Genomic DNA, 23,228 nt, shown 5'->3' on the forward strand with positions numbered 1-23,228 from the left:
AGAACCTCTCACTCCGCTCCCGTTGGCTCTCGCCGTCTCTCGCTGCTCGGTCATTGGCAGGCGGGCTCTCGGGCCACCGTACGTCACGGCCTCACCCCACTTCCTCGGCCTCCAGACTTTGTCCCCGCCCTTCCCCCCGCCCTTCCAGCCACGAGGGAAAACCCTCGCGAGTCACCGACGCTGGCTTCCTCATGATTGGCCGATCTCGGGCGAGGGGGCGGGCGCTGGGCGGAGCCTGCGCTGGCTGCCATTGGCTGCTGCCGCCGCTGCCCCGCCCCCGCCGGCTCCCGGCCGCGCCGGCGTCTGGTGGGTCCGCGGCTATAAAGCTGGCGGAGGGGAGGCGTCGCGACCTGTCTTCTGGCTGCTGGCTCCCTCTGATCCGTGCTTTCCCGGGACCGTGTGGGTCAGTGTCCCGCGCGGGGAAAGAGACCAGGGCCGCTGAGGCGGATGTGGGCCGGGAGGAGGCGGTGTCCTTGACTAGGCCCCAGGAGCTCTTTCTCCAGTCAGGGCTGCGGCGTGGACCTTGCCTGCCGCGAGTCTGCGGGGTGCGGGGTGCGGGGTGCGGGTCCCAGGGCGGGGCTGGTGGCGACCGGGCGAGTTGGGTGGGTGTCGGGCCTCTGCCGTGGGCCAGCGAGTTGCGGAGGGGAGAAGCCGAGGGGCGTTAAGAGCCCCGAGTTCTACCGACTTAGGAGTTGGAGGGGCCGGAGTGGTGGTGGGGACCGCTGAGGGTGTTGCGGGGGTGTTGCGGGGAGAGGGAGGCTGCGCTGCCGGGTTCCGGAGCATGGGCTGGGGTAGAGACGCAGGTGTGGTGGGCGACGACCAGGCTGGGATGGGGCTGGCAGGGGGCGTGACTTCTTGCTGTCGCTTCGGACTTGATGGGAGGCAGGGCGAGGGCAGCACTATTTTTCTCCCTCAGTACGAGCGCAAGAAATGAGGTGTGCTCTAGACCCTGAGAGGTGCCGGTGGTCCGGACGGGTGTATGCCTGCTGGAAGTGCAACAAGATTCTGCCTCCCTTCTTCTCGCCGTATCCCTGTCTCTGTCTCTTTATCTCTACATATTTTAAATGTCTGCCTTCGTAAATAATAGATTTGCTCTCCATTCCGAAATCTCACACCTCTGTCCTGTTAGTAGCTCTGGGACCCGCCAGTGATGTGCAGGGCAGACACCCAAAGAGTCTTCCCAGAAACGGCTTGGAGAATTATCAAGGACGTTTCCTGGAGTCTGAAAACAGTTCGAGTGTTAGGAGTTAATTATAAGTGAAGAGGATGTACGATTTTGCGTAGACCTGAGGTAGCTAAAGGGTTCCTCTAACCTGCTCTGGAGGAGGGATTTGGGGAACAGGTGCTGTGAAGTTGTTCCTCCCAATCATACTTGCAGTACATTGCTTTGGCCTTAGGGCATCTTTGGCTTCTTTCTTGCCGGCCAGTGGCCGCTGTCCCACACCCTGACCAACGTGCTGCAGTAGGATGATGTGTTCTCATCGCTGCTAACATTTGCTGTGTCTTAGGGTGAATCGTGAAAAATAGCAAGATGAACAACACGATTCAAATAGATAAAGTACTCCTCCATTTTTGTCAGAGTGGGCCGGGGAGATGGCTCAGTGGAATAAGCGCTTCCCTGGCAAGCGCAAGGGTATGAGTTCAATCCCCAGTTTCGCCAAAAAAATAAATAAATAAAAAATAAACCAACTGCTGCGTCTATAGCTCTGACATGTGCCAAGAGCTTTCTAAGCCACCCACATTTTTGTCAGAGGGGGTTTAGATTTTTGTTGCAGACTCTGTTAGATGAGAAGCAGATTAACAGACCTTAACCTGTGTGCAGATGGTTCTTTGCAGCTTGAGACATCTAAGCAGTTTGTTTTCTTTAATCAGAAATTTAAATGTCTGGGCCGGATGTATATTTCAGTGGCGCAGGACCTGCCTGGCAAGCATGAGGTTCCTAGTACACACACACACACACACACACAAATTTAAATGTCAGTTATTTTTGTGTGGAGATGTAAGGCTGGGATAGCATTATTTATTTTGAAGCAGGGTCTTGCTATATAGCTCAGACTGCCATGGAACACAGTAGATACAGTTGAGGCTGGCCCTAAACTCCCGGCAGTCCTCCTGCCTCACCCTCCAGAGTGTTGGCATTACAGGCATGCACCACCATGCCTGGCCTGGGATAGCATTTTAAGAAAAAAGGGAAAAGTTGTTTTTTGTGTCTAACCTTTGTTAATATATTTCTCCTAAATTGCTAAGTTTTAGTTCAGTTCAATTGCAGTGTAGCAGTGTTAGCTCCCGGAAAGTGTATCCAATGCTGGGAAGAGAGAGTGTAAAAACCATTTTGTGTTTGAAACCATAGAAAGCCATATTATCTGTGCCTTGCTTTTAATTTTGCTTTTCTTAAACATTCCTCCTGATTGTTTTTATGTCTTCTTTTAATTGTGAGATTGAATTTGCGTTTGTTTTTTTTGCGGAACCAGGGATTGAACTCAGGCTCTTGCACTTGCCAGTGAAGCGCTTATTCCACTGATCCATCTCCCCAGGCCCAGTTTGAGGTTTTTTAAAACTCAGATTTTTAGGTAGATTTTCTCAGAAGAAAGGCAAAATCCCAGATGTAACTTAGGTCTTCTGGACTGACCTTAACCTGGTCAGATCTTTCATAACCCAGTGGAACTGGGTGTGAGATGTGATTGCAGGAGCTGGATGGGCTGATGTGAGAATCTCTGATTAGTTTCACTTACACTTGATCTTAGCCAAAAGGTGGAGAAACAATGACAGTTTCTGGTAGAAAGAAATTAGTCTCATAATTTGATGTTGGGTTACTATAAAACCAAATACCTTAGAAAGACTTGCTACTTTTCCTTTCTCAAGAAGGAGGTAGGGAAACATATTGCTTAATGTAACGGGACTGTGCCAGCACCTGACTCTTAGATCTGTTCCTACCAGTACATGGTCTGAGTTGACACTCCCTTAACTGAGTTAGAGTAGAAGGGAACCTGACGTTTGGAAACTCCCTCTGCACCCTCGAAGGGTTTGTGGGTACATGTGGGGGTGTGATAATAAGGCCAACAAACACTCTGTTCAGATTCCATTTGGACTCCCTACTTTTTTTCAGATTAGGGCCTGGAAAATAGCATGGAACAGTAGTGGTAGAGAGCAAATTTTCTTTTCTTTTTCTTTCTCTTTTTTTCTTTCTTTCTTTTTTTCTTTTTTTGGCAGAACAGGAGATTGAACTCAGACTCTTTCTCTTGCCAGGCAAGTGCTTATTCTACTTGAACCATCTCCCTGGCCCAAGAGTAAATTTTCTTAAACATTTGAATATTCTTTGGTCATTAGTAAGGGTCTTTACAAATATTTGAATCTATCTAGACAGTTTATCCTTTAAGTTTTGCCACTCAAAAAATGGCAATTGAATGCCATGTACTCCAGGATCTCAAAGAAATATTTATTCTTTTTTTTTTTTTTTTTTTTTTTTTTGCGGTTGCTGGGGATCAAACTCTGGACCTTGCAGTTGCCAGGCATGTGCTTATGCTGCTGAATTATCTCCCTGGCCCTTTTTTAAAAAAAGTGTACCTGGGATTGAACTCTCAATCCTCATTGAGCTTGAGCTTGCTATGCAGGTGCTTAGGTGGCTGAGCTGTCTCCCCAGCCCTTCAAAGAAATATTTCAAAAGAATCAAAGCATGGTGTATCTCCCAGCAGTTTAAGAAACCAATATGGATAAGAAGACATCCCATAAAGTAGTTTTGAAGTTGAGAATAGGTTATGAAGACTTGAGTGAATCATATACCTGTATAGGGCTGGGCTCCTGATTAGAATATTCACATTGTGTGTGATTTATCAGAGATTTCCAAGAAGAAGTAACTTAGAATAGACCCTGAAATATGAAAAAAGAGTGTCTGATGGGTTGGTTGTCCTGGGCTGGGGTGGTTGTGTGTCTTACTGTGAGATAACACCAGAGTGTGCATGTGAGGGCAAGAGTTTCTTTTCTTTTTTAAAAATGTAGTACAAGGATCACTACACAGATTGGACTCATAGTGATACTTCTGTTTTCAGCCTCCCAAGTGCAGGGATTACAGGTGTGTACCACCACACCCAGTATCAATCACTATCTAAGCCAACCCTGGGGGTGGGGGTGGCATGGCAATCCTGGGATCCAATCCAGTCCTTGGATCTGCCTGAGCAGGTGCTTTAATCTGCTGAGCTGTCTGGGTGTCCCAGGTTTCTTAAGTGCTTTTTGTTTGCATCATGCTGAAGATTTCTGGTTCTTTCTCAATTTCTTGGATCTCTAGTAATAATAAGATCAGCAGGTCATTGCATTAAAGTGTATCATGTACCAGAACGTATGCTAGAGCAATTTATCTGATCACTTCTTTGAAGGCTAAGGAGGGAGCCAGAGGAGAAATTTTCTTGGTGCAAATTGTGTCAAATCAGTGTATACACATGGATTGAAGAAGTAGTCTCAGCATGGCGAGGCAAGGGAATCATGTTTTTCGCTCAGTAGTAAGCGCTACTCCCATGGTCCCCTGAATTTACAGCAGATAAAAGCATAATCTAAGACAGAGAATTAGAGGTAGTCATTTACTAAAAGTGATATATAATACTGTAATTGAAGAGACTTTGGGAGAGGTAGTAATACATCTTTAGCTATAAAAACTCAAGATTTATTTCTCTTGTGTATAGGGGAAGGTAAATTTTATGGAGTGAAGGAGCTAAGGCTATGAGGAACTCTTAAATTATCTAAGATAATTTAGATACAAAGTTATACCAGATAGCACAAAGGAGAAAGTCATTTTCTCAAAGGATGGGGAGAGTGAAAGTGGCAGTATTAAAATAGTATGAGATTGGCTGGGGAGATAGCTCAGTAGAATAAGTGCTTGCCTGGCAAGCACAAGGGCCTGAGTTCAATCCCTGGTTCTGCCAAAAAAAATAGTATGAGTTTAAATAAATGAAAATGATTAGGCCTTGTTAGAAATCTCTATTTTCTTTGAAAAATACTGGTGAAAACCAGGATAACAATAAAGCACCAGTTCTTTTTCACCAACAGAGCATTTTTAACATTTGGTCTTCTCAGCAGCCTCACAATGAGCAGTGGAGCGCGCATTAGCTTCAGTTATAGGGGAGGATGTTTGAGGTTCAAGTGCTAAAGTTACAAGCTCCCCAGTGTAGAATAAGCCCTTGAACCTAGAGATTTCTTAACTTCAGAAATTTACTAACCCAGTGCAATTTATTTGTAATCCTTTCTCCTAATTTTTAATTTTTATTTATTTATTTATTTTTGTATTTTAGTGCAGGGTCTACAGGGTGTTCAGGTTCTCACTACTAGATTGGACTTGTAGTGATCCACCTGTTTACAGCCTCCCAAGAGCTGGGATTACAGGCACGCACTACCACACCCAGTCTCAAATGCAATCTCAGTGCACCCTAAGGGATTGAACCCCCAGCCCCTGCACCTACTTGCAGGTTCTTTAATCTGCTGAGCTATTTGGCCGGTGTTTCTCCTAATTTTTGATAACCAAAATTTAGTAAAGAAGCCTGCAGGTCTTAGGTCCACAGCTGGTTGAAAGCCTGAATTGATGCTATGACAAAGTTTGTTATCAGAACTGAACCTACCGCTGTAGGGTCACTCTCGGGGCTGCTGAGGGGGAAGTTTTATAAGCCTTAAGAGCCATTTTTGGGGCCGGAGAGATGGCTCAGTAGAATAAACACTTGGCTGGCAAGCACAAAGGCCTGAGTTCAATCCCCAGTTCTGCCAAAAGAAAAAAAAAAGAGCCATTTTTTCCTCTAAGCACGTGTCACCTACCTTTCACAGAATGTAATTGGATAAGGAAATGCTTATTTTAACTTATAACTGAAGTCATACTACTTGAGTTTAGTGTAGTGATTTATGACTTTAAAAGAAGTTCTTATTTGAAACTCGTAGTGCTGGAAGGCGGACACAGTGATGAACCTGGAGGCTGCGAGTCCCCGTCCTCTCCACAGGCACGGCCACCTGTGTGCAGTGCTCTTCAGTGGACGATGGACCCTGCGCTGCATCCTAGGGTGAAACCATTGTCGTGTGCCGTCGATTCTTAAAACCCTTGTTAGGTTACTTATAATTAATGGTGTAATGCTGCAACAGATTTTATATTTATTAGACTAATATTTAAAATCTAGAAACCAATTTTAAAAATTAGTGGTCAGTCATAAGAGAAAAAGTATAGATAATAAGATGTAACCATATAAACTGTTTAATCCAAATCAGTCGCAGTGCCAGCCATGCTGGTGCACACCTGTGACCGGCAGTCTGGAACCTGGCAGGAGACATGCTTGTGCATGTGTTTGAGCCAGTGATGTAATTATTCACAGCAGTTTTCCACATTGCCATGGAGTGCCTCTCTTATGATTCTGCATGTTCTTGTATTTCAGTGTTACAGTTTCCTGTGGTTGTCATGGATTAGGAAGCTAGTGGATTTCACTTATTCAACCAGCAGCCTCTACCGCATGCTGCATGGTGAGCTCGGTACCAGGGACACTCATGTGAGCAGGCATAGTTCTGTGCTCGAGACGCCCCTGTCCTTGTGCAAAGTGGCTGAGTCCAAGCAGCAGAAGAGAAACTTGAAAGTGTGAAATGGCATCGCGATCTTTAGGCGTGCAGTTTCAAAAGACAGCTTTGCCTGGGACAAGGAAGGGAGCTGGGAAAGAGAGCTCTGTGTAGGCCAGCATAATAGCCTGGGCAGAGACTCAAGGTCCCTCCCTTACTTCCCATGGAGGAGATGCATAGGGATCCCCATTGCTCCAGGTCCTGAGCTGGTACCAGCCCTCCCTTTCACTTACAGATTTATTCTCAGGGGTCTGTAGGTTCCTTTCCTGCCCTTGGTAGGAAGCCCCTGCAGTATAAAGCCCACTATTAACAAGGGTTCTTAGCCTGTTTGGTTGACTCTGTAGATTGTGGAGCTCCTTTTGTCCACTGCAGGCGATGAGTAGTCACTTTAAGGAGAAAAGACTTCTCCTACTACTTTCTTGTAGGAAGATTTAGGTTTACAAAGAGCTCTGTAGGGAATGTGTACCTTTTCTATTCTTTTAAAAGTTTGAATTGAAAAATGAAATTTATTTTATTTTAAATATATTATAAATATATTTTAAATTATTATAAATATATTATACTGTTTAGATTTTTTTATTGCAAATATAACTCTAAAAAAATAAAAGAATTTTACTGGCCAAAACATCGTTGTTAATGAACAGTTAAAGTGTCAGATTTTCAAAATTGTATTCTATTTAGGAAAAATTATTGTGCATATTTGTCTGATTTTTTAAGACTAATGAGTCAACCCTCGTGTCTTGTTGTCTGGTAGGGCAAATGCTAACACAGTGGTAGCATCTTAGGCCTTTGGCTAGTGACCCGCCCCGCACCAGTGTGTGTGTGGCCTACTGGTGTCTTTAAGTGGCAGCAGAGAGCAAATGCTTAGAGCAGATTTTCTTTTTTTTTTCCCCCAGTATTTAGGACAGGGTCTACAGGATCTCACAATGTAGATCAGACTCAGAGTGATTTCCTGTTTTCAGCCTTCCAAAGCGCTGGGATTACAGGGGTGTGCCACCACACCTACTCTCAGTCCTGGTCTCAGAATGCCCCAGGGGTGGGCCAGGGCCTTGGCCGCACAGCACACCAGGGCCTGCTCCCTGATCCTGCCTAAGCCGATGCTTTAGTCCTTGAGCTGTCAGGCCTGCCTTAGAGGAGACTTTAAAGCAACATTTTAGACCAAAAATGCTACCAACTTTATGTTCTTGCGAGTGGCATGGGTGTAATTACTTCCCTGTTTTTGTTTTTTTGGAGGAACCAGGGATTGAACTCAGGCCCTTGTGCTTGGCAGGGAAGTGCTTATTCCACTGAGCCATCTCCCTGGCCCCAAGGGATGGATGCCTTCAGGGCAGGTCTGGTTTGCCTTGAGGATCTGAGGATGGAACCACAGGATCCTGAGCCTGACTGCTTTGTTTAAGCAGGCACTTAAACAACTGAGCTAAGCGGCAAGCCCCCAAATTAGTGGAAGATCCTGATGCATTACCTTACTTATTTATTTATTTTTTGCAGAACTGGGGATTGATCTCAGGCCCTTGCTCTTGCTCTTTGGGATTACAGGGGTGTGCCACCACACCTACTTCTCAGTCCTGGTCTCAGAATGCCCCAGGGGTGGGCCAGGGCCTTGGCCGCACAGCACACCAGGGCCTGCTCCCTGATCCTGCCTAAGCCGATGCTTTAGTCCTTGAGCTGTCTTAAGCTCAAGGACTGAGGGTCCCTCTTCATAGCCTCCTCTAAACCTGACCACCTTCAGAAGCCATCATGTGGGAGGGCAGGGCGACAAATGTGAGTTTTAGGAAGACATGTTGAACATATGGACTAATACGGAGTTATCTGTATTATGACTCAGATAGATGTTGTAAGTACAGTAGTAGAAGCTATTATTAGTTTAAGATGCTGTAGTGCCAATTAAGATGCATTTTTTAATATTTAGAATTTTATTTGTACTTATCAAAAGAGCTTTTAGATTGAGCCCATAGGTTTGCTGTGTTTCCCTTTTGCACATTTAATGAAAAGAAAAATACAAGTGGTAACACACTGAGGAACCAGTAAATTTTCTAGCCTACCACTTCTGAATTATTCTTTGATCCAGAGTTATCAATGTCTGTAGTTTTAGGGCCAGCCAATAGCTCAGTGGACTAAAACGCCTGCTTAGGCAGAGCGCGGTGGCTGGGGTTCGATCCCCAGTGTGCAGTGCCAGTCCCACCCCCAGGGAGTGCTGAGACCTGAGATGGTGTGGTGGTGCGCCTGTGATCCCAGCACTTGGGAGGCTGAAAACAGGAGGATCACTGCTACTACATAGTGAGACCCTGTAGACCCTGTACTAAATACATTAAAAAAAAAAGAAAAAAGAAGTCTATAGTTTTTCATGTAACATCTTCTGGGCCTCTAGAAGCATTTGTGATACTACACTCCTTTGAAGGTTTTGTGCATAAAAAGGTTTTCATACTCTCCTTTAAGTTCTTTCGTCTCTTGCTTGAGGTTTCACAGCCTTTCCCAGGCCACTTGTTTCCTAGAGGTGAAAAGTAATTCAGAATTGTTTCTGGGACTTTCAGTCTATTGACTGTCAAGATGTGACTCTTCATTGATGAAATATGATAGTAGAGGAGCGTAGGCTTGAAATGCCTAAGGTAGCTAGCAGTGGACTGGGAGTGGTATTAGGAATTTGGGAGAGTAAGAGTGAATTGGGTTCGAAAGACTTAACGGTTGAGGTGTGAGCTCCCTGCTGTAGGTTGGAACCGAGAGATGAGTTGCTGAAGAAACCATGCAGGTTTTCAGATAATGGATAGAGTAATTGGCCGATAGGGAAGGGTTCTGAGGTAACTTGAGTAAGGAGAACAACTGGGTTGATACTCAGTACCTATCAATTATTGACTTATTATTGTAGATTACAAAAGGCCAAGTTGAGGATCTTGCATAAAGTACCCTGGGTCGGGTCAGAGTGGACGGCAGGCCTACCTGGAGAGACCTGCAGGCGTCAGTGAGAAGAGGGGCAGAGGCAGCTGCTCTGCGCGTGCCCCTTGCTTCCTCGCGGTGACCCCGACACTGGGTTGTTTGGCACCTGCTGACCAGGGCGAGAGCAGGAGCAGACAGCCGGTGTGAACGAAGTGACTGTAGAAGGAGGCGGGAAGACACTCCCTGTCCTCTCAGCCCATCGGGTGGTGCCCAGTGGAGCCCACAGTCGGCTCCAGGACATTTCTTTCTTTTTCTAGCATCCTGGTAGTAGCAGTTTCTGCAGTAGTTGTAGTTTTGCAGTTGTTCCTTCCTAACCCCTCGTGTAGCAGTTGCTCTAGTTCGTGGCTTGTGTTTTACCTAGGTTGCTACATCTGCCTCCTAACTCCAAACTGTTCCCTGCACAGCGCCTGTGACTGTACACGTAGCTGGACTGACTGGGAGCTCCCCGCAAGAATCGCACTTTGTGTTGTCATGCAGTATACTTGTGAATATTGAAACAGATATTCCATGGACAAAAAATCTGTCATGTATCTGATAATTCCTATTTTTTGATTCACTTTTTAAAAAAATGTTTGCCATCTACTAACTTCATTCTAGAGTTGGGAAACAGTATGACCCTGATTATTAAGTTAGGATTGAATTATTGAAAAGGCGAAGTTTCCTTTTTAAAACTCTTGATGATAAAGGCCAAGCTCCCCACGTCAGCTGTCAGGACCTCCCTGCCCTGACCCTTGTCTCAGCTGTTCCCTGGAGCTCTGGCTTCATGCTGACAGACCAGTAACCACTTTTCCTAGTCCCTTGCTGTGTGTCTTTGTTTATGCTGTCCTCACCGCTGAAAATTGTTCCCCAAAGTCTGTTTCTGGTGTGCTTTACTGATCCACTCCTCCCTGTTCCTAGACTGAATCAGGGTATGTGTAGCCAGCTGCTTCTCGGCACAGTTGGTGCCTGCCGCCAGGCCGGTGAGGTAATTCTGCAAGATCTTACGTGACTGCATGTCCTTGCCTCCTTGTTACTCCGTGTTTGTAATCTCACCATTCCACAGGACAGTGTTTGGGGAGACACAGATGTCACCACTGAACTTACTCTGACTGTTTCAATATGTAGCATGTTGGCATTCTTTAGATGAATAAAAAAGACCAACCATGAATATGACTGTGTTTGGAGAGTCAACCTGTGTTGCTTGAGATCTTTAGCTTAGATTTGTGATTATTTTTCTAGGTGCTTTTTTTTAAAAAATAATTTTTATTCGTTTTAATGAGAAAAAAAGATAACATAACAATGAAACAGTTTCAAAACAGGTTAGTAGGACATTTGCAATAATTAATACATTGCATGTTGTTGTCTTCGTAGTAGTTAGTTATTCGGAGGACAGGATGCAGACATGACATCTTGTCTCAACAATATTAGTGTACACTTTTATTCTCAGTGAACTAAGAAGAAGTAGCTGTATATCTAGGTGTTTATTTTTTAGGTTTTAATGTACTCATGAGTTGATCACCCACAGGCTATAAAAGGTGGGTTTTGTGATTTAAGGACCCAGCCTTTCGTCTTAAGTGTTTTCTCAAGATTTCCTTAATGAACTCACTGTGGCAAAAGTTCCTAATTTCACTATGCCTCAGGATTGTGCCAGAGTGTGCAGAATGGCAGAGGACGGATGACACAGGAATTGACTGCGTTTTTAGTCATCCAACACTGAAGAAAGTTAGTGAACCGGTTTACCCTTGCTGATTCATAAACCAAGATCTTTTGGTCAGTGAAGAGCTGAAACTCTGCCACCTAAATACCATCATCCAGTGATGACCTACCTGAAAAGAAAACAAGGCTGTAGAATTTCAGATGTGTGCCTAGCTCCTGTCCTGGAAGTCATGGGCTGTGCCACTTGGCAAAGCCTGCTCATTCCCTGACCCTCTTCCAGCCAGTTTGGTTAGAATCCCAGTGGGCGAACTCCCGTGAGACTAGGAAGGGGCAGGAATGCGGCTGCTACCTTGTTAGTGGCACAGCAGTTGGCGAGGGAGTGTGGGCCTCGGCCTCTCGGCAGCAGAGGTGGCTGCCCCAGCTTCAGGCCAAGTGTGAGCATGTGATCTGAGGAGCACCCTCCCCTTGTGGTCCCCTAGCTCAGCGGGTGACTTACAACCACTTCTCTAGAATAAATTGCTTCTGTTGGCATTAAATCTCCCTCTAGAGTAATTTTTCATTTCTTGACTAATACTACCATGTAAAAAGACATTTAGGGTCCTGGGGACGTTGCTTAGTGGTAGGGTGTTGGCCTAGTATACACAAGGTCCTGAATTCGGTCCCCAGGACCACACACACACACACACACACACACACACACACACACACACACAGAGGCTCTGATTAGTTAATGATTTGTGCATGTGCATATAGCAGTGGTCTTGAGGGCTACCAATTTTGGTAAGTAAACTTATTCATCAAACCTACTGAAAATCTTCACTGTATGACAACAGTCCATCTTTTTAGTGCTTTTTTAGGAAAGCCGTAGTTTTAAGAAGCTGAGAGCTAGCTGCCACACAGGTAATATACACTATAAGTTTTAAATTATCAGAGTTAGCTGGGCCTGGTGGCTCATACCTATGATTCCAGTGCTCAGGAGGCTGAGGCAGGAGAATCATTGCAAGGTTGAGACCAGTCTGGGCTACACAGTGGGCTCAAGGCCAGCATAGCATGGCTCTGTCTTAACAAGACAAAAAAACAAAACAAAAACCTCCACAGATTATCAGGGTTTCTTCCTAACTCAGCCCCGATCTAGAAGATATGTGAGGCATCAATTCTGTGCTCACTGATGACCTGGACTCTAGCTGTGGAAATGCCATGTTGGCACTAACCCTGCGGTGATCCTGGCTTGTAGCTTTTCACAGTGTTGATTTAGCTTCTTTGGTGGGAACAAATAATAGCAGAGGCTTCATACAGATTGATCTTCTAGCCTTCTGTAAGAAAGCAGTAGAAGGCTGAGGAGATAGCTCAGCAGCATAAATGCCTGCCTGGCAAGCGTAAGGTCCTGTTTGACCCCCGGTACTGAAGAGAAGAAAAGAAAGCAATAGTATTTGACCTAATAATTTTTAAAGTTCCATAAAGTGAATAACTGTGTATAATCAATACTGTATCTATGATGACTAATCTATTTAAGCTATTTTAGATGGTCAGGAGTAGGTCAGACAATTGAATTATGGGATTTTTTTTGCCATATTTTAAAATTGGCTTTACACTTTATGTCATAATTTTTTATAATATGGGAGAATTTTACTTGAGTGTTTCAAATATAAAGATACCCAGTTTTGAACAAAGTAGAAGCCTTTCTAAAAGGCTATAAGTGTACAGTATAGCATTCTACTTGTACAGTAACTATTACTCCTTTACATATTTATATTTGCTAGCCCTAAAGAAAATATTTTAAGCTTTGAGAAACTGAAGTAATTTTTTATGTCATTGTTGAATGCATCACATCTGTTTCTCGGTCTTGATGTTCAAAGTTAACACTTCATCACCTAAAATAATGTGTGTTTCTTTCTTTCTAAAGCTCTTTCACCATGCCTGGGTCGCTTCCCTTGAATGCAGAAGCTTGCTGGCCAAAAGATGTGGGAATCGTCGCCCTGGAGATCTATTTTCCATCTCAGTATGTTGACCAGGCAGAGTTGGAGAAATACGACGGCGTCGATGCCGGCAAGTACACCATTGGCTTGGGCCAGGCGAAGATGGGCTTCTGCACAGACCGAGAGGACATCACCTCTCTCTGCATGACCGCTGTCCAGAACCTGATGGAAAGGAACAGCCTTTCTTATGACTGCATCGGGCGGCTCGAGGTTGGGACCGAGACGATCATCGACAAATCCAAGTCTGTGAAGAGTAATCTGATGCAGCTGTTTGAGGAGTCTGGGAATACAGATATCGAAGGGATAGATACAACCAACGCGTGCTATGGGGGCACGGCTGCGGTGTTCAATGCTGTTAACTGGGTTGAATCTAGCTCTTGGGACGGTATGTTGCATGCCTCTACTCTGCAAAACTGAACCCTAAATACTCCTTCGATGAATAGATCCCATGACCTTGTAATGAATGCCATGTGCACACTTCACAAAGTGCTTTCCTTTTTGGTAGTATGAGGATCAAGCTCAGGACCTTGCTTTTGCCAGGCAAGCACTTATTCCACTGAGCCAGCTCCCCAGCCCACCATGTGCACACTTTACTAGTCATAGTTGTTTAAATATATTCAGAGAGATACGGTACCTTTCATCTCATCTAAATTGTGAGTTATGGTTATTGTATTCTCCAGGATAAATGATTTATTCAAAATTAAATTAGGACATTTTTCTGTATTAAAGATGGGAAAAGCTTATTCTGGGGAAAATACAAAATTTGAATTTGAATGCATGGTATATATGATGCTAACTACCTTGTGAAATGACAAAAAATGTTTTTTAGGACGGTATGCCCTGGTGGTTGCAGGAGATATTGCTGTCTATGCCACGGGAAATGCCAGGCCTACGGGTGGGGCTGGAGCCGTGGCGCTGCTAATTGGGCCAAATGCCCCTTTAATTTTTGACCGAGGTGAGTGGGAAAGCATTTATTGACTTCTTATTTATTTGGTTAACATGGTGTTCTGAGCTGTCACGTGCCGAGTGATTATTAAGTGTGAGCCCTGCTTGCTGCCTCGTTGTGTCTTCCTGACACTTGCTGAGGCAGGTGGAGCATGCTGTACAGGGACACGGTGGGTGCAGGTGAGGGCTGAATAATGGCCCAGTCACCGGCACATTTCGTGTGTCTTCACAGTCCCAGCTTGATCTCCCAGGTGCTTTTGTGGAACTTGCATGAAGGGACTCAGAGGCCCGGCCATGATTCCTTTTGTGTTTCCTTTTAATTCCTGTAACCCTGAGTCCCTTGTGTTTTCTCTGGTAAGAGTGAATTTGTTGAGGTAGATGCGTAGATGATGCAGTGTACTAAGTAATATATGAGCATCAGTCAGAGACATCTTTCTTTTTGGTGCTGATAGGGCTTCGTGGGACACACATGCAGCATGCCTATGACTTCTACAAGCCTGATATGCTCTCCGAGTACCCTATTGTAGATGGAAAGCTCTCCATACAGTGCTATCTCAGCGCGTTAGACCGCTGCTATTCTGTCTACCGTAAAAAGATCCGTGCCCAGTGGCAGAAAGGTAAGGTTTGTCCTTCTTCACGTTTCCTACGGCTTGGTATCTGCTGGCAGTGGCATAATGTGCTGGGTAACCTTAGTGAGAAACTGTTTGGGAAGAGCCTTGAGTAGTTACATTTCACCTCTTTTTCCTCATTTGCCAACCAGCATTTTCCTGTAGTTTTGGGGAACATGTAATTCAGATAGAGTGGTAACTTTTGAAAATGCAATATATGTCTGCAAAAATGCTTGGGCTAATTAAGCCTTGATTAGACAGAAAAAAATGTCTTGAATTTTGCTCATCTTTTGAGAGGTAGTTTAGCAAAGTTTTAGTTTACAACTATGACTCAGAGAAAACTAAGAATAACAAATTATTCAAGTTATTCCTATGAATCTGTATTTTTAAGTGTCGTCATTGATCTCAGTCTTTGACCTTGAAAAGTTCTTGAGGCAATGAAAAAGGTGGTATTTGTGTCATTGCTGTTATAGTATGCAGTGGTATAGGAAGTATGCTTTCTCTGTAATGCAGCTTTGTATTTTAGAGTTGTGAGACAGGGTTAAATTTCACTTCCATCCACATAATTGTATTGAACAGGACAGTGATGTTCTTTTTTTTAACCAGATCCTACAGTAAGAAGCACACTTGACATTGTACATGTGTCTAGTTTGCTATGTTTCTATTTTATTTTTTAAAGCTGGTCCTAAACTGTTAGATTGATTATATAGCCTCATGAGGTATGACTCTTAAATTTGGAAATCAGTGAGGCAGTACTATATATTATTCCATCCCTTGGTGTCCTTTTTTAAAAATATGCATTTTACACTAAGAGAAATTTCTTTATAAAGAGCATTTTGATTATTATCTAAGGATATAAAAACATTCTAGCCTTGTTCTAAAGTCAAGCTACAAAACTTCTTGGATTGTATGAATGTCACAGATTCTTTGGGCTTCTCTTTCAGAGGGAAATGATAAAGATTTTACCTTGGATGATTTTGGCTTCATGATCTTTCACTCACCATACTGTAAACTGGTTCAGAAATCTCTGGCTCGGATGATGCTGAATGATTTCCTTAATGACCAGAATAGAGATAAAAATTCTGTCTATAGTGGACTGGAATCCTTTGGGTAAGAACATTTTTTTTTCCCCTCTACATTAGAACATTTAACTTTTTAAAATTAATTTTATTGAGAAACAAATAGCGGTGAGACAGTTTCAAAACACGTTAGTAGGACAGTTACAATATTTAATACATTGCATATTATTGTCTTTGTGGTAGTTACTCATAGTACAAGATACAGACATGATATCCTGTCTAAACACTATTAATACAAATCTTTCTTCTCATTGAATTAAGAGAAAGTAGCTGTATATCTATCCTATTTTGTATATACAAAATGGTCACTACAAAATGGTCCTTCATTTATATCCTCCTTTTTTGTTAGTTTTGTCAGAGATGGGTATTCCATTGCCATTTAAATATTGTAGGTATGTGAATTCAGCAAAGTAATCCAATATAGTCCAGCAGTCCATAGTAGCAGTGGGTTGTCCACAGGACTGGCAATGTCAGAAGCTGCTGACTTGAGCCTTTTACAGCTCAACATATTGATAGGGCTTTACTTTTTATACCTCGTTTTTATACTTTTCTGCTGGATGATTAAGTCCAAGATAAAGCAAGACCTATGTAACAAGAAGTAGAACATTTTAATTTTTGATTTTGTTATTTTTGTTTTGTTTTAAAACTTACCATGTAGCCCAGGTTGGCCTTGAACTTGCAGTGATCCTCTTGTCTAAACTTCTTGTTTTTTTCGTTTGCGGAACCGGGGATTGAACTCAGGCCCCTGCACTTGCCAAGGGAGCGCTTATTCCACTGAGCGAGCTCCCCGGCCTGTCTAAACTTCTGAATGCTGGTGTTACAGGCATAGACCACCATGTTTGGCCCTAAGAGTTGTTTCTTTTATTCGTACAGATGTGAAGGGCGGTAGCTTACTTACACCAATTCTTTAGTCATATCTGCCTAAGATGTTCTCAGCTCCCCATCAGCCATCTCAGTGTCCCTGAAATAAGACTCCTGAAGCCCCCGTGTGGCCTCACTGAGCCCCCTGCCTCTGCCAAAGCCCTGCCTTATCTTTTGCGCACATTGCCACTATTGAAGAACAGCATGCTCCATCTTGTTCTCAATCTTTAGGTTTTCTAGCATATTTTGTATATTAAACTCATATTTTCCCCATCTGTGTCCCTTCTCCATCTGATAAAATTCTATTCAATTTTTAATATATTTATTTGGTACAGTGTCTCACTATGCAGCTCGGACTCATAGTGACCTTCCTGTCTCAGCTTCTCCAGTGCTGGGATTACAGTTGTGTGCTACCATGTCGGTTTCAGTGACTGGAACAGTGGCATGGCATATAGTACCAGGGATTGAACCCAGGTCCTTGTGCTTGCTAGGCAGGCGCTTAGACTGCTGAGCTATCTCTACAGCCCTTTACTCAATTTTTAAGGCTTAGCTCCTACAAGATAACTTTTCTAACTAAATATACACTACTCGACTTGCAATAGTGTCACACTGTATTTGGGGATGATAGAGTTGTAGTAGTCTGTGAACTCACTAGTATCAAGTGCATTTACTTACTGAGAAACCTTGAGAAAAAGAAATATATACGGGGCCGGGGAGCTGGCTCAGTGGAATAAGCACTTCCTGGCAAGCACAAGGGCCTGAGTTCAATCCCTGGTTCCGCCAAAAAAAATAAAAACAAAAAAGAAATATATACATACAACTTTACATCTTTTGTAGCAGTTAGCATGTTGCTACTTGACTTTCTAAAAATGGGGAGACAGAATCATACAAACTTAAAGATTTGAATATTAACTAGGATGACTATCATTTGATATAAAAATATAAACTTTGAAACCTAAATTACAACTGTACCTTTCAGGGATGTTAAATTAGAAGATACTTACTTTGACAGAGATGTGGAAAAGGCATTTATGAAGGCCAGCTCTGAACTCTTTAATCAGAAAACAAAGGCTTCTTTGCTTGTATCGAATCAAAATGGAAATATGTACACCTCTTCAGTATATGGCTCCCTTGCTTCTGTTCTAGCACAGTGAGTATAGACTTCAGCTGTTTGCCTTCCTCTTCTGGTGGTGGTAGATTTCTCAGACCAAATCCAGCGTGAGGTCTGTCGATAGTTCACAAAATGCTGCTGTATCTTCTGTTGTACTGTTGTCCATTAACTTGAGGGACATAGTGAGTGGATAAGGCTTCCCGAAGTAGTCCAGTTCATACATTCCTGGTCTCTGTTTTCATGCTTTTATTATTATTATTATTATTATTATTATTATTTTTAATTTTATTTATTTATTTGTGTGTGTGTGTGTGTGTGTGTGTGTGGCCAGCTCAGCCCACCAGGGGGCGGGGCTGGCTGGCATGTGGTGCTGGGGGATTGAACCGCGGTCCCTGTGCTTTGCTAAGCTTGTTCTAAGTAGGTGCTTTAGACCACTGAGCCATCTCACCAGCCCCTATTATTATTATTATTATTATTATTATTATTTTTAATTTTATTTATTTGTGTGTGTGTGTGTGTGTGTGTGTGTGTGTGTGTGTGTGTGTAGCCAGCTCAGCCCACCAGGGGGCGGGGCTGGCTGGCATGTGGTGCTGGGGGATTGAACCGTGGTCCCCGTGCTTTGCCAAGCTTGTTCTAAGTAGGTGCTTTACACCACTGAGCCATCTCACCAGCCCCTATTATTTTTGATGTGCAGTTGAAGACAGATCTGTGGTTGACTGAGCAACATCTTATCTTGGGGTATAACCTTTGTAAGCTTCACCATTCCCCCACAATAAAAACTTGCTTGTAGTCTGCTTGCTGTTATACTAAAAGTTTAGGTTAGATTTCCTGCTGTAATACTAAAACATTAAGCTAGATCCTTAAGAACATTAAAGTAGTTCCTACTTTGACCTATAGTGTGATTTTTATCCCTTCTTTTGTGGCTTCTCACGCACTGTAGGTGTGGATCACTTAAGCTTCATAGCCGTGTTCTCACCATGCAGGTACTCCCCCCAGCAGCTGGCAGGAAAGAAGATCGGAGTGTTCTCCTATGGCTCTGGCTTGGCCGCCACCCTGTACTCTCTCAGGGTCACGCAAGATGCCACGCCAGGTCAGTGCCAGGTCTCTCGGTAGAATCATGAGGACCCGCTGTGCAGAGGCTGCTCTACTAGGCTCCTTAGATGGGCCCTAGTCTGGCCCGTGGGCAGCAGAACCAGGCTGTTAGTCTCTGCCTTGCCTAGGTAAAGCACACTGATTTCTGTAGGTTTAAGGAAACTCATGGCTTCCCTGAGCGGGAGGAACAAGCCTGAATAAAGCTTGGCGTGACTCAGAAGGATACTGTGGGCAGGCTTCAGAAAAGTGACTTATTTTCGTTTCTTTCCTACCTTATCTCTGAATCAGTATCTAGTCAGGGCATCAGAAGCTGGGTTGATTATACACCATGTTAGTTTTTAGCTAAAACATAGCCAGTAGTTCTAAAAGAAAGGTTATTTTTATTTGGCAAGACTTTACTCAGGCTTCTTAAGCACATGCTATTTTTAGTCTTTAAAGTTGAAATGATTTGCATTTTAGGGTCCGCTCTTGACAGAATAACAGCAAGTTTATGTGATCTTAAGTCGAGGCTTGACTCAAGAACGTGTGTGGCACCTGATGTCTTCGCCGAAAGCATGAAGCTCAGAGAGGACACCCATCACTTGGGTACTAACCTAAATTGTACTTCAGTAGGACTTGTTGGGGCGCTATCACAATCCTAAATGTGCAATTGTCCACAAGTGTGAGAAGTCTGTTTAGTTCTGTCACCAGGTGAGCTGTGTACCGCACTGACTTTCATTGTCTCCTGCCTTCCCTTAGCCAACTATATCCCCCAGTGCCCCGTAGACTCCCTTTTTGGAGGAACATGGTACCTAGTTAGAGTGGATGAGAAGCACAGAAGAACCTACGCACGCCACCCCTCTCCAAACGATGACACTTTGGGCGAAGGAGTAGGACTGATTCATTCCAGCACAGCCACGGAGGTAAAGCTCATTTTGCTGTCCTGCTCTGTGACAGTGTAGAAGTTTCCAATCTCATCTCGCAGGCTGTAGGACCCCCGGCTGAGACTCAGCACCCTAAAGGGTGGCAGTAAAACGCTAGTCAGGGCCTGGGCTCTGGCGCTGCATTCCAGCTGTGCTGCTTGCTGCAGCGTAGAGTGTGTGCTCCAGGCTGGGTTGTGTTAACAGCACCAGACACGACGGAAGATAGTTCTGTAGAGATGCTCGTCTGAGCTGCGGCTTAGTGGGGGCAGAGGAGGGATGTGGAGCCGGGGCTGCTGACCGCTCCGCACACCGCCAGGCAACCCCGATAGCGGGGGCTCCTGTCTGTTGTATGGCAGGCTGTACTTATATTTGATTAATGTTTACAACAACCTACTTAAGGTTTCTTAATGATACTATCCTTATCTTACGATGAGGCTCCAACAAATTAAATTACCTCTCCAGGATCATAGCAAATGGTAAAGCTGGGTTTCAAACCAAGAACTTTTATAACTTGAAGTTACTTATTTTTCTGCTTATCACAGCTTTGATAAGTGCATAGTCTTGCTTCTTACTTTTATGCCCATTAAGTAGCAAGTCAGGCTGCCAGTGTTTAAGTGGGAAATATGTAACAAGGAAAAGAGAGGGCCGGTGACATAGCTCAGTGGACTAAGTGCCTGCTTTGGCAAGCACAAGGACCAGAGTTTGATCCCCAGTGCCGTATGCTGTGCCAGCCCCACCCCCAGGGTGTGCTGAGCTGGCAAATGAATCTGGGCGTGGTGGCGCGTGCCTGTAATCCCAGTGTTGGGGAGGCTGAAAGCAGGAGGACCACTAGGAGTCCGAGCTGCACAGTGAGACCCTGTACCAAGTACATAAATGAAAAAAACAAAAAGAAGGAAAGAAAGAAAGTTTGCTGCTGTCTGTTGGGTGTGGTTGACTGTAAGGTAAGAAGAATGGGATTGAGTTGCCCCAGGGAAAGCTGGAGAGACTACCTGTTTAGACTGACGCTCTCCGGAGAGGTCTGTAGTTAGCTCTGGGAGCACCTGCTAGCTTCGCCCTGGCTCTGGCCTGCGAGCCTGGGGCGTTGTAAGAGCCAGCTGCTCTTTTCCTCTCATTCTAGCACATCCCAAGCCCTGCTAAGAAGGTGCCGAGACTTCCTGCATCAGCAGCAGAGCCTGGAGCAGCTGTCATTAGCAACGGGGAACACTGAGTACTCTGTGGGGCGCACGATGTCATGGTGGGGTGGGGGGGCTGGAGAGGGTGGAGGGGTGCGGTGTCTGGGACAGTTTTAAAGGGTTACACGTTGCTTAAATTTTTGTGACTGACACAACCTATGGAAGTATTTGTGCTCTTGGAACGTCTCTGCTCAGTTTGCTGACGCGTTGCCCTTTGTGGTCTGGCCAATGCTGAGTGTACTGGAATGATGTTAAGGGCTCTTAGAATTTAGGCATCTCTGGCCATTTATATGCATGAAGTCGAGTTTTTAAACATGATGCGAATCATGTGCTTTTGTCAGAAGAAAGCAGAGGTACTAGTCTCAAATTTAAATTTTTTTTTAAAGATGTAAGAATTTTATACTTTGAACAAACAAGATTAATGAAAGTACATGTGGTTTTTGACAAACTTTTCTAGCTTAGGAAATGGGGTCTTAAAATATATTATGAACAAACCTTGTTTGGTAAGATAAACATGCTTTTCTAGGATTAGACATTGTAACGAGGGAGAAAAGAGGACACAGTGACACTGGTGCTGGACCCTGGGCCATTGCTTGGTGTCCAGGCTGGCAGCGACAGGCTACTGTAACAACCTCTGAACAGAGATGCAGTGTTGAGTGGCTTCCACACAGAAAACCTGGCTCATAGCCGTGGCTGTGGCTGTGGCATTGGTCGCTGTGGATCAGCGCACAGTGGCTTGTCACACTCCCAGCCTTCGTGTGTTGGGGTGTGTGTGAGGAAGCCTGTGTTTGCGGTCTTTCTCTGCACTGTTTTGTAAAAGATACAGGAAACATTTTTGGCTGCCTTTTAAAAATTTAGAGGATGGGTCAGGGCATTATTAGATTACCTTTGCTTCAGTGTTACAAATTTAATTTTTAGACTGACAAATTCATGGTGTAAGAGTTATTTTGTTTATTGTGTGTGTTTTATGTGTGTGTTTTTATGTGTGTCTGTTCAGTGAAACTAAAAAAGTGCAACTCAAGTTGTGACATAGTCTGGCTAGCCAAAAAGAGTATTCTGCTTCGAAGTCTGGAAGTAGGATTTATAAAGCTTTTCTTAGACTTCCAACCTAAAATAAATAAATAAATAAATAAATAAATAAAAGAAAAAAAAAACTGTCATGTGGGATAAAAAGATTGGTTGGAACGTTGTATAGCTGTTTTTGGTGCTGAACTATGACATGAGCCTTATAGATTGTAAAATAGAGATAGTTGGAACTAATGTACAGAGCTAAATTTTTTAAAAATGTTATTAGCTGTTAAATTCTGTGAAGTTTCAGTTATCTAAAATAACCATTCACAAATACGAAATGTAACATTTTGGACTGCAAGGTTATGTGTAATGGGGTTATGAGATACGCCTGTCTGACGTGAACTCTACCTTCTGCCTTGTACAGCCCTAATTTGTTAAAGTGACTTCATTTTAATGTCCGCTTGTGTAGATTATGTAAGAAGAATGGTGGGGAAGTGGTGCATGTAATACCTTCGCAAGTGCTGGGAGTTCAGTCAAGAAATGGCTTTCTCAGGGCCCATTGCCGGCAGTGGGTAAGCCTGGCAGTGCTGGCACAGGACATTGACCACATGCCTCGCAGCCAGTGAGGTGAACCACTTTGAAATAAAGTTTCAGAGAGATATTTGGCTGTTTGAGTATTTTTTTTCCCTTCTGAATGAATAATTTAGGCCAGAGACCAGGTTATATTAATTTTAAACATGGGCATTTCAGTTCACACACTCGTTCTACACAAATACCTGAAAACCTAAACAGTGTATGTCAAGACTAAAAGGACGTACCAGATTTCCAGTCTTCTTTTCAAGGAGTTATTTGTCTACTACGGAAAAATGTACATTTGTAATTCGTTCTTTCAGTTCCAAGAAAGAAATTAATTTCCCAGTTGGGTGGTAAACATGTATAAACTATAAAAACTGAGGCCAGGAGCTTCTTGAATTGTCAACATGAAAGTAAGGCTTAGGGATTCAAGAAGAGCAAGTTTTATAGCCAACCTAGGACAGCCTACCGCCAGTGAATGCCTCGAAAAGTCCCAGATTACTAGCAACTCGCAGCCAGGGGTTTTGTAGAGGGAATTCTTGGATTGGCAGCTTTAAGGCTCATATCTGCTCTTAAAAGTGTAGTAATTAGTAAAGGAGTCTGATCATTTGTTTTCTAACATTCATGAGCTCATCTTTATCGCCATGCGAGGGGCACATCAGCACCTACGAAAGCTCGACGGCAGCTGCCACCTGGGTGGGTCGACAGATGCTAATCTGAAACAGTGCAAGGTATGGGGAAGTGGTGGGTTCTAGACTA

General features: G+C 43.9%; 1 protein-coding gene across 1 annotated transcript; it reads left to right on the plus strand.

Annotated features, from left to right (window-relative positions):
- The first annotated feature begins 284 nt into the window (after window positions 1-284).
- On the plus strand, window positions 285-22,557 carry Hmgcs1 (3-hydroxy-3-methylglutaryl-CoA synthase 1). Its single transcript, XM_004647301.2, has 10 exons — window positions 285-403; window positions 13,043-13,500; window positions 13,945-14,070; window positions 14,513-14,677; window positions 15,613-15,778; window positions 17,588-17,758; window positions 18,703-18,809; window positions 19,271-19,396; window positions 19,550-19,713; window positions 20,831-22,557. Exons 2-10 carry the CDS (start codon window positions 13,053-13,055, stop codon window positions 20,918-20,920), a joined length of 1,563 nt encoding a protein of 520 aa, XP_004647358.1. The 5' UTR covers window positions 285-403; window positions 13,043-13,052; the 3' UTR covers window positions 20,921-22,557.
- Window positions 22,558-23,228: the final 671 nt, after the last annotated feature.

The sequence above is a fragment of the Octodon degus genome, unplaced genomic scaffold (genome assembly GCF_000260255.1).
Source record: "Octodon degus isolate 3935 unplaced genomic scaffold, OctDeg1.0 scaffold00299, whole genome shotgun sequence".
Lineage (NCBI taxonomy): Eukaryota > Metazoa > Chordata > Mammalia > Rodentia > Octodontidae > Octodon > Octodon degus.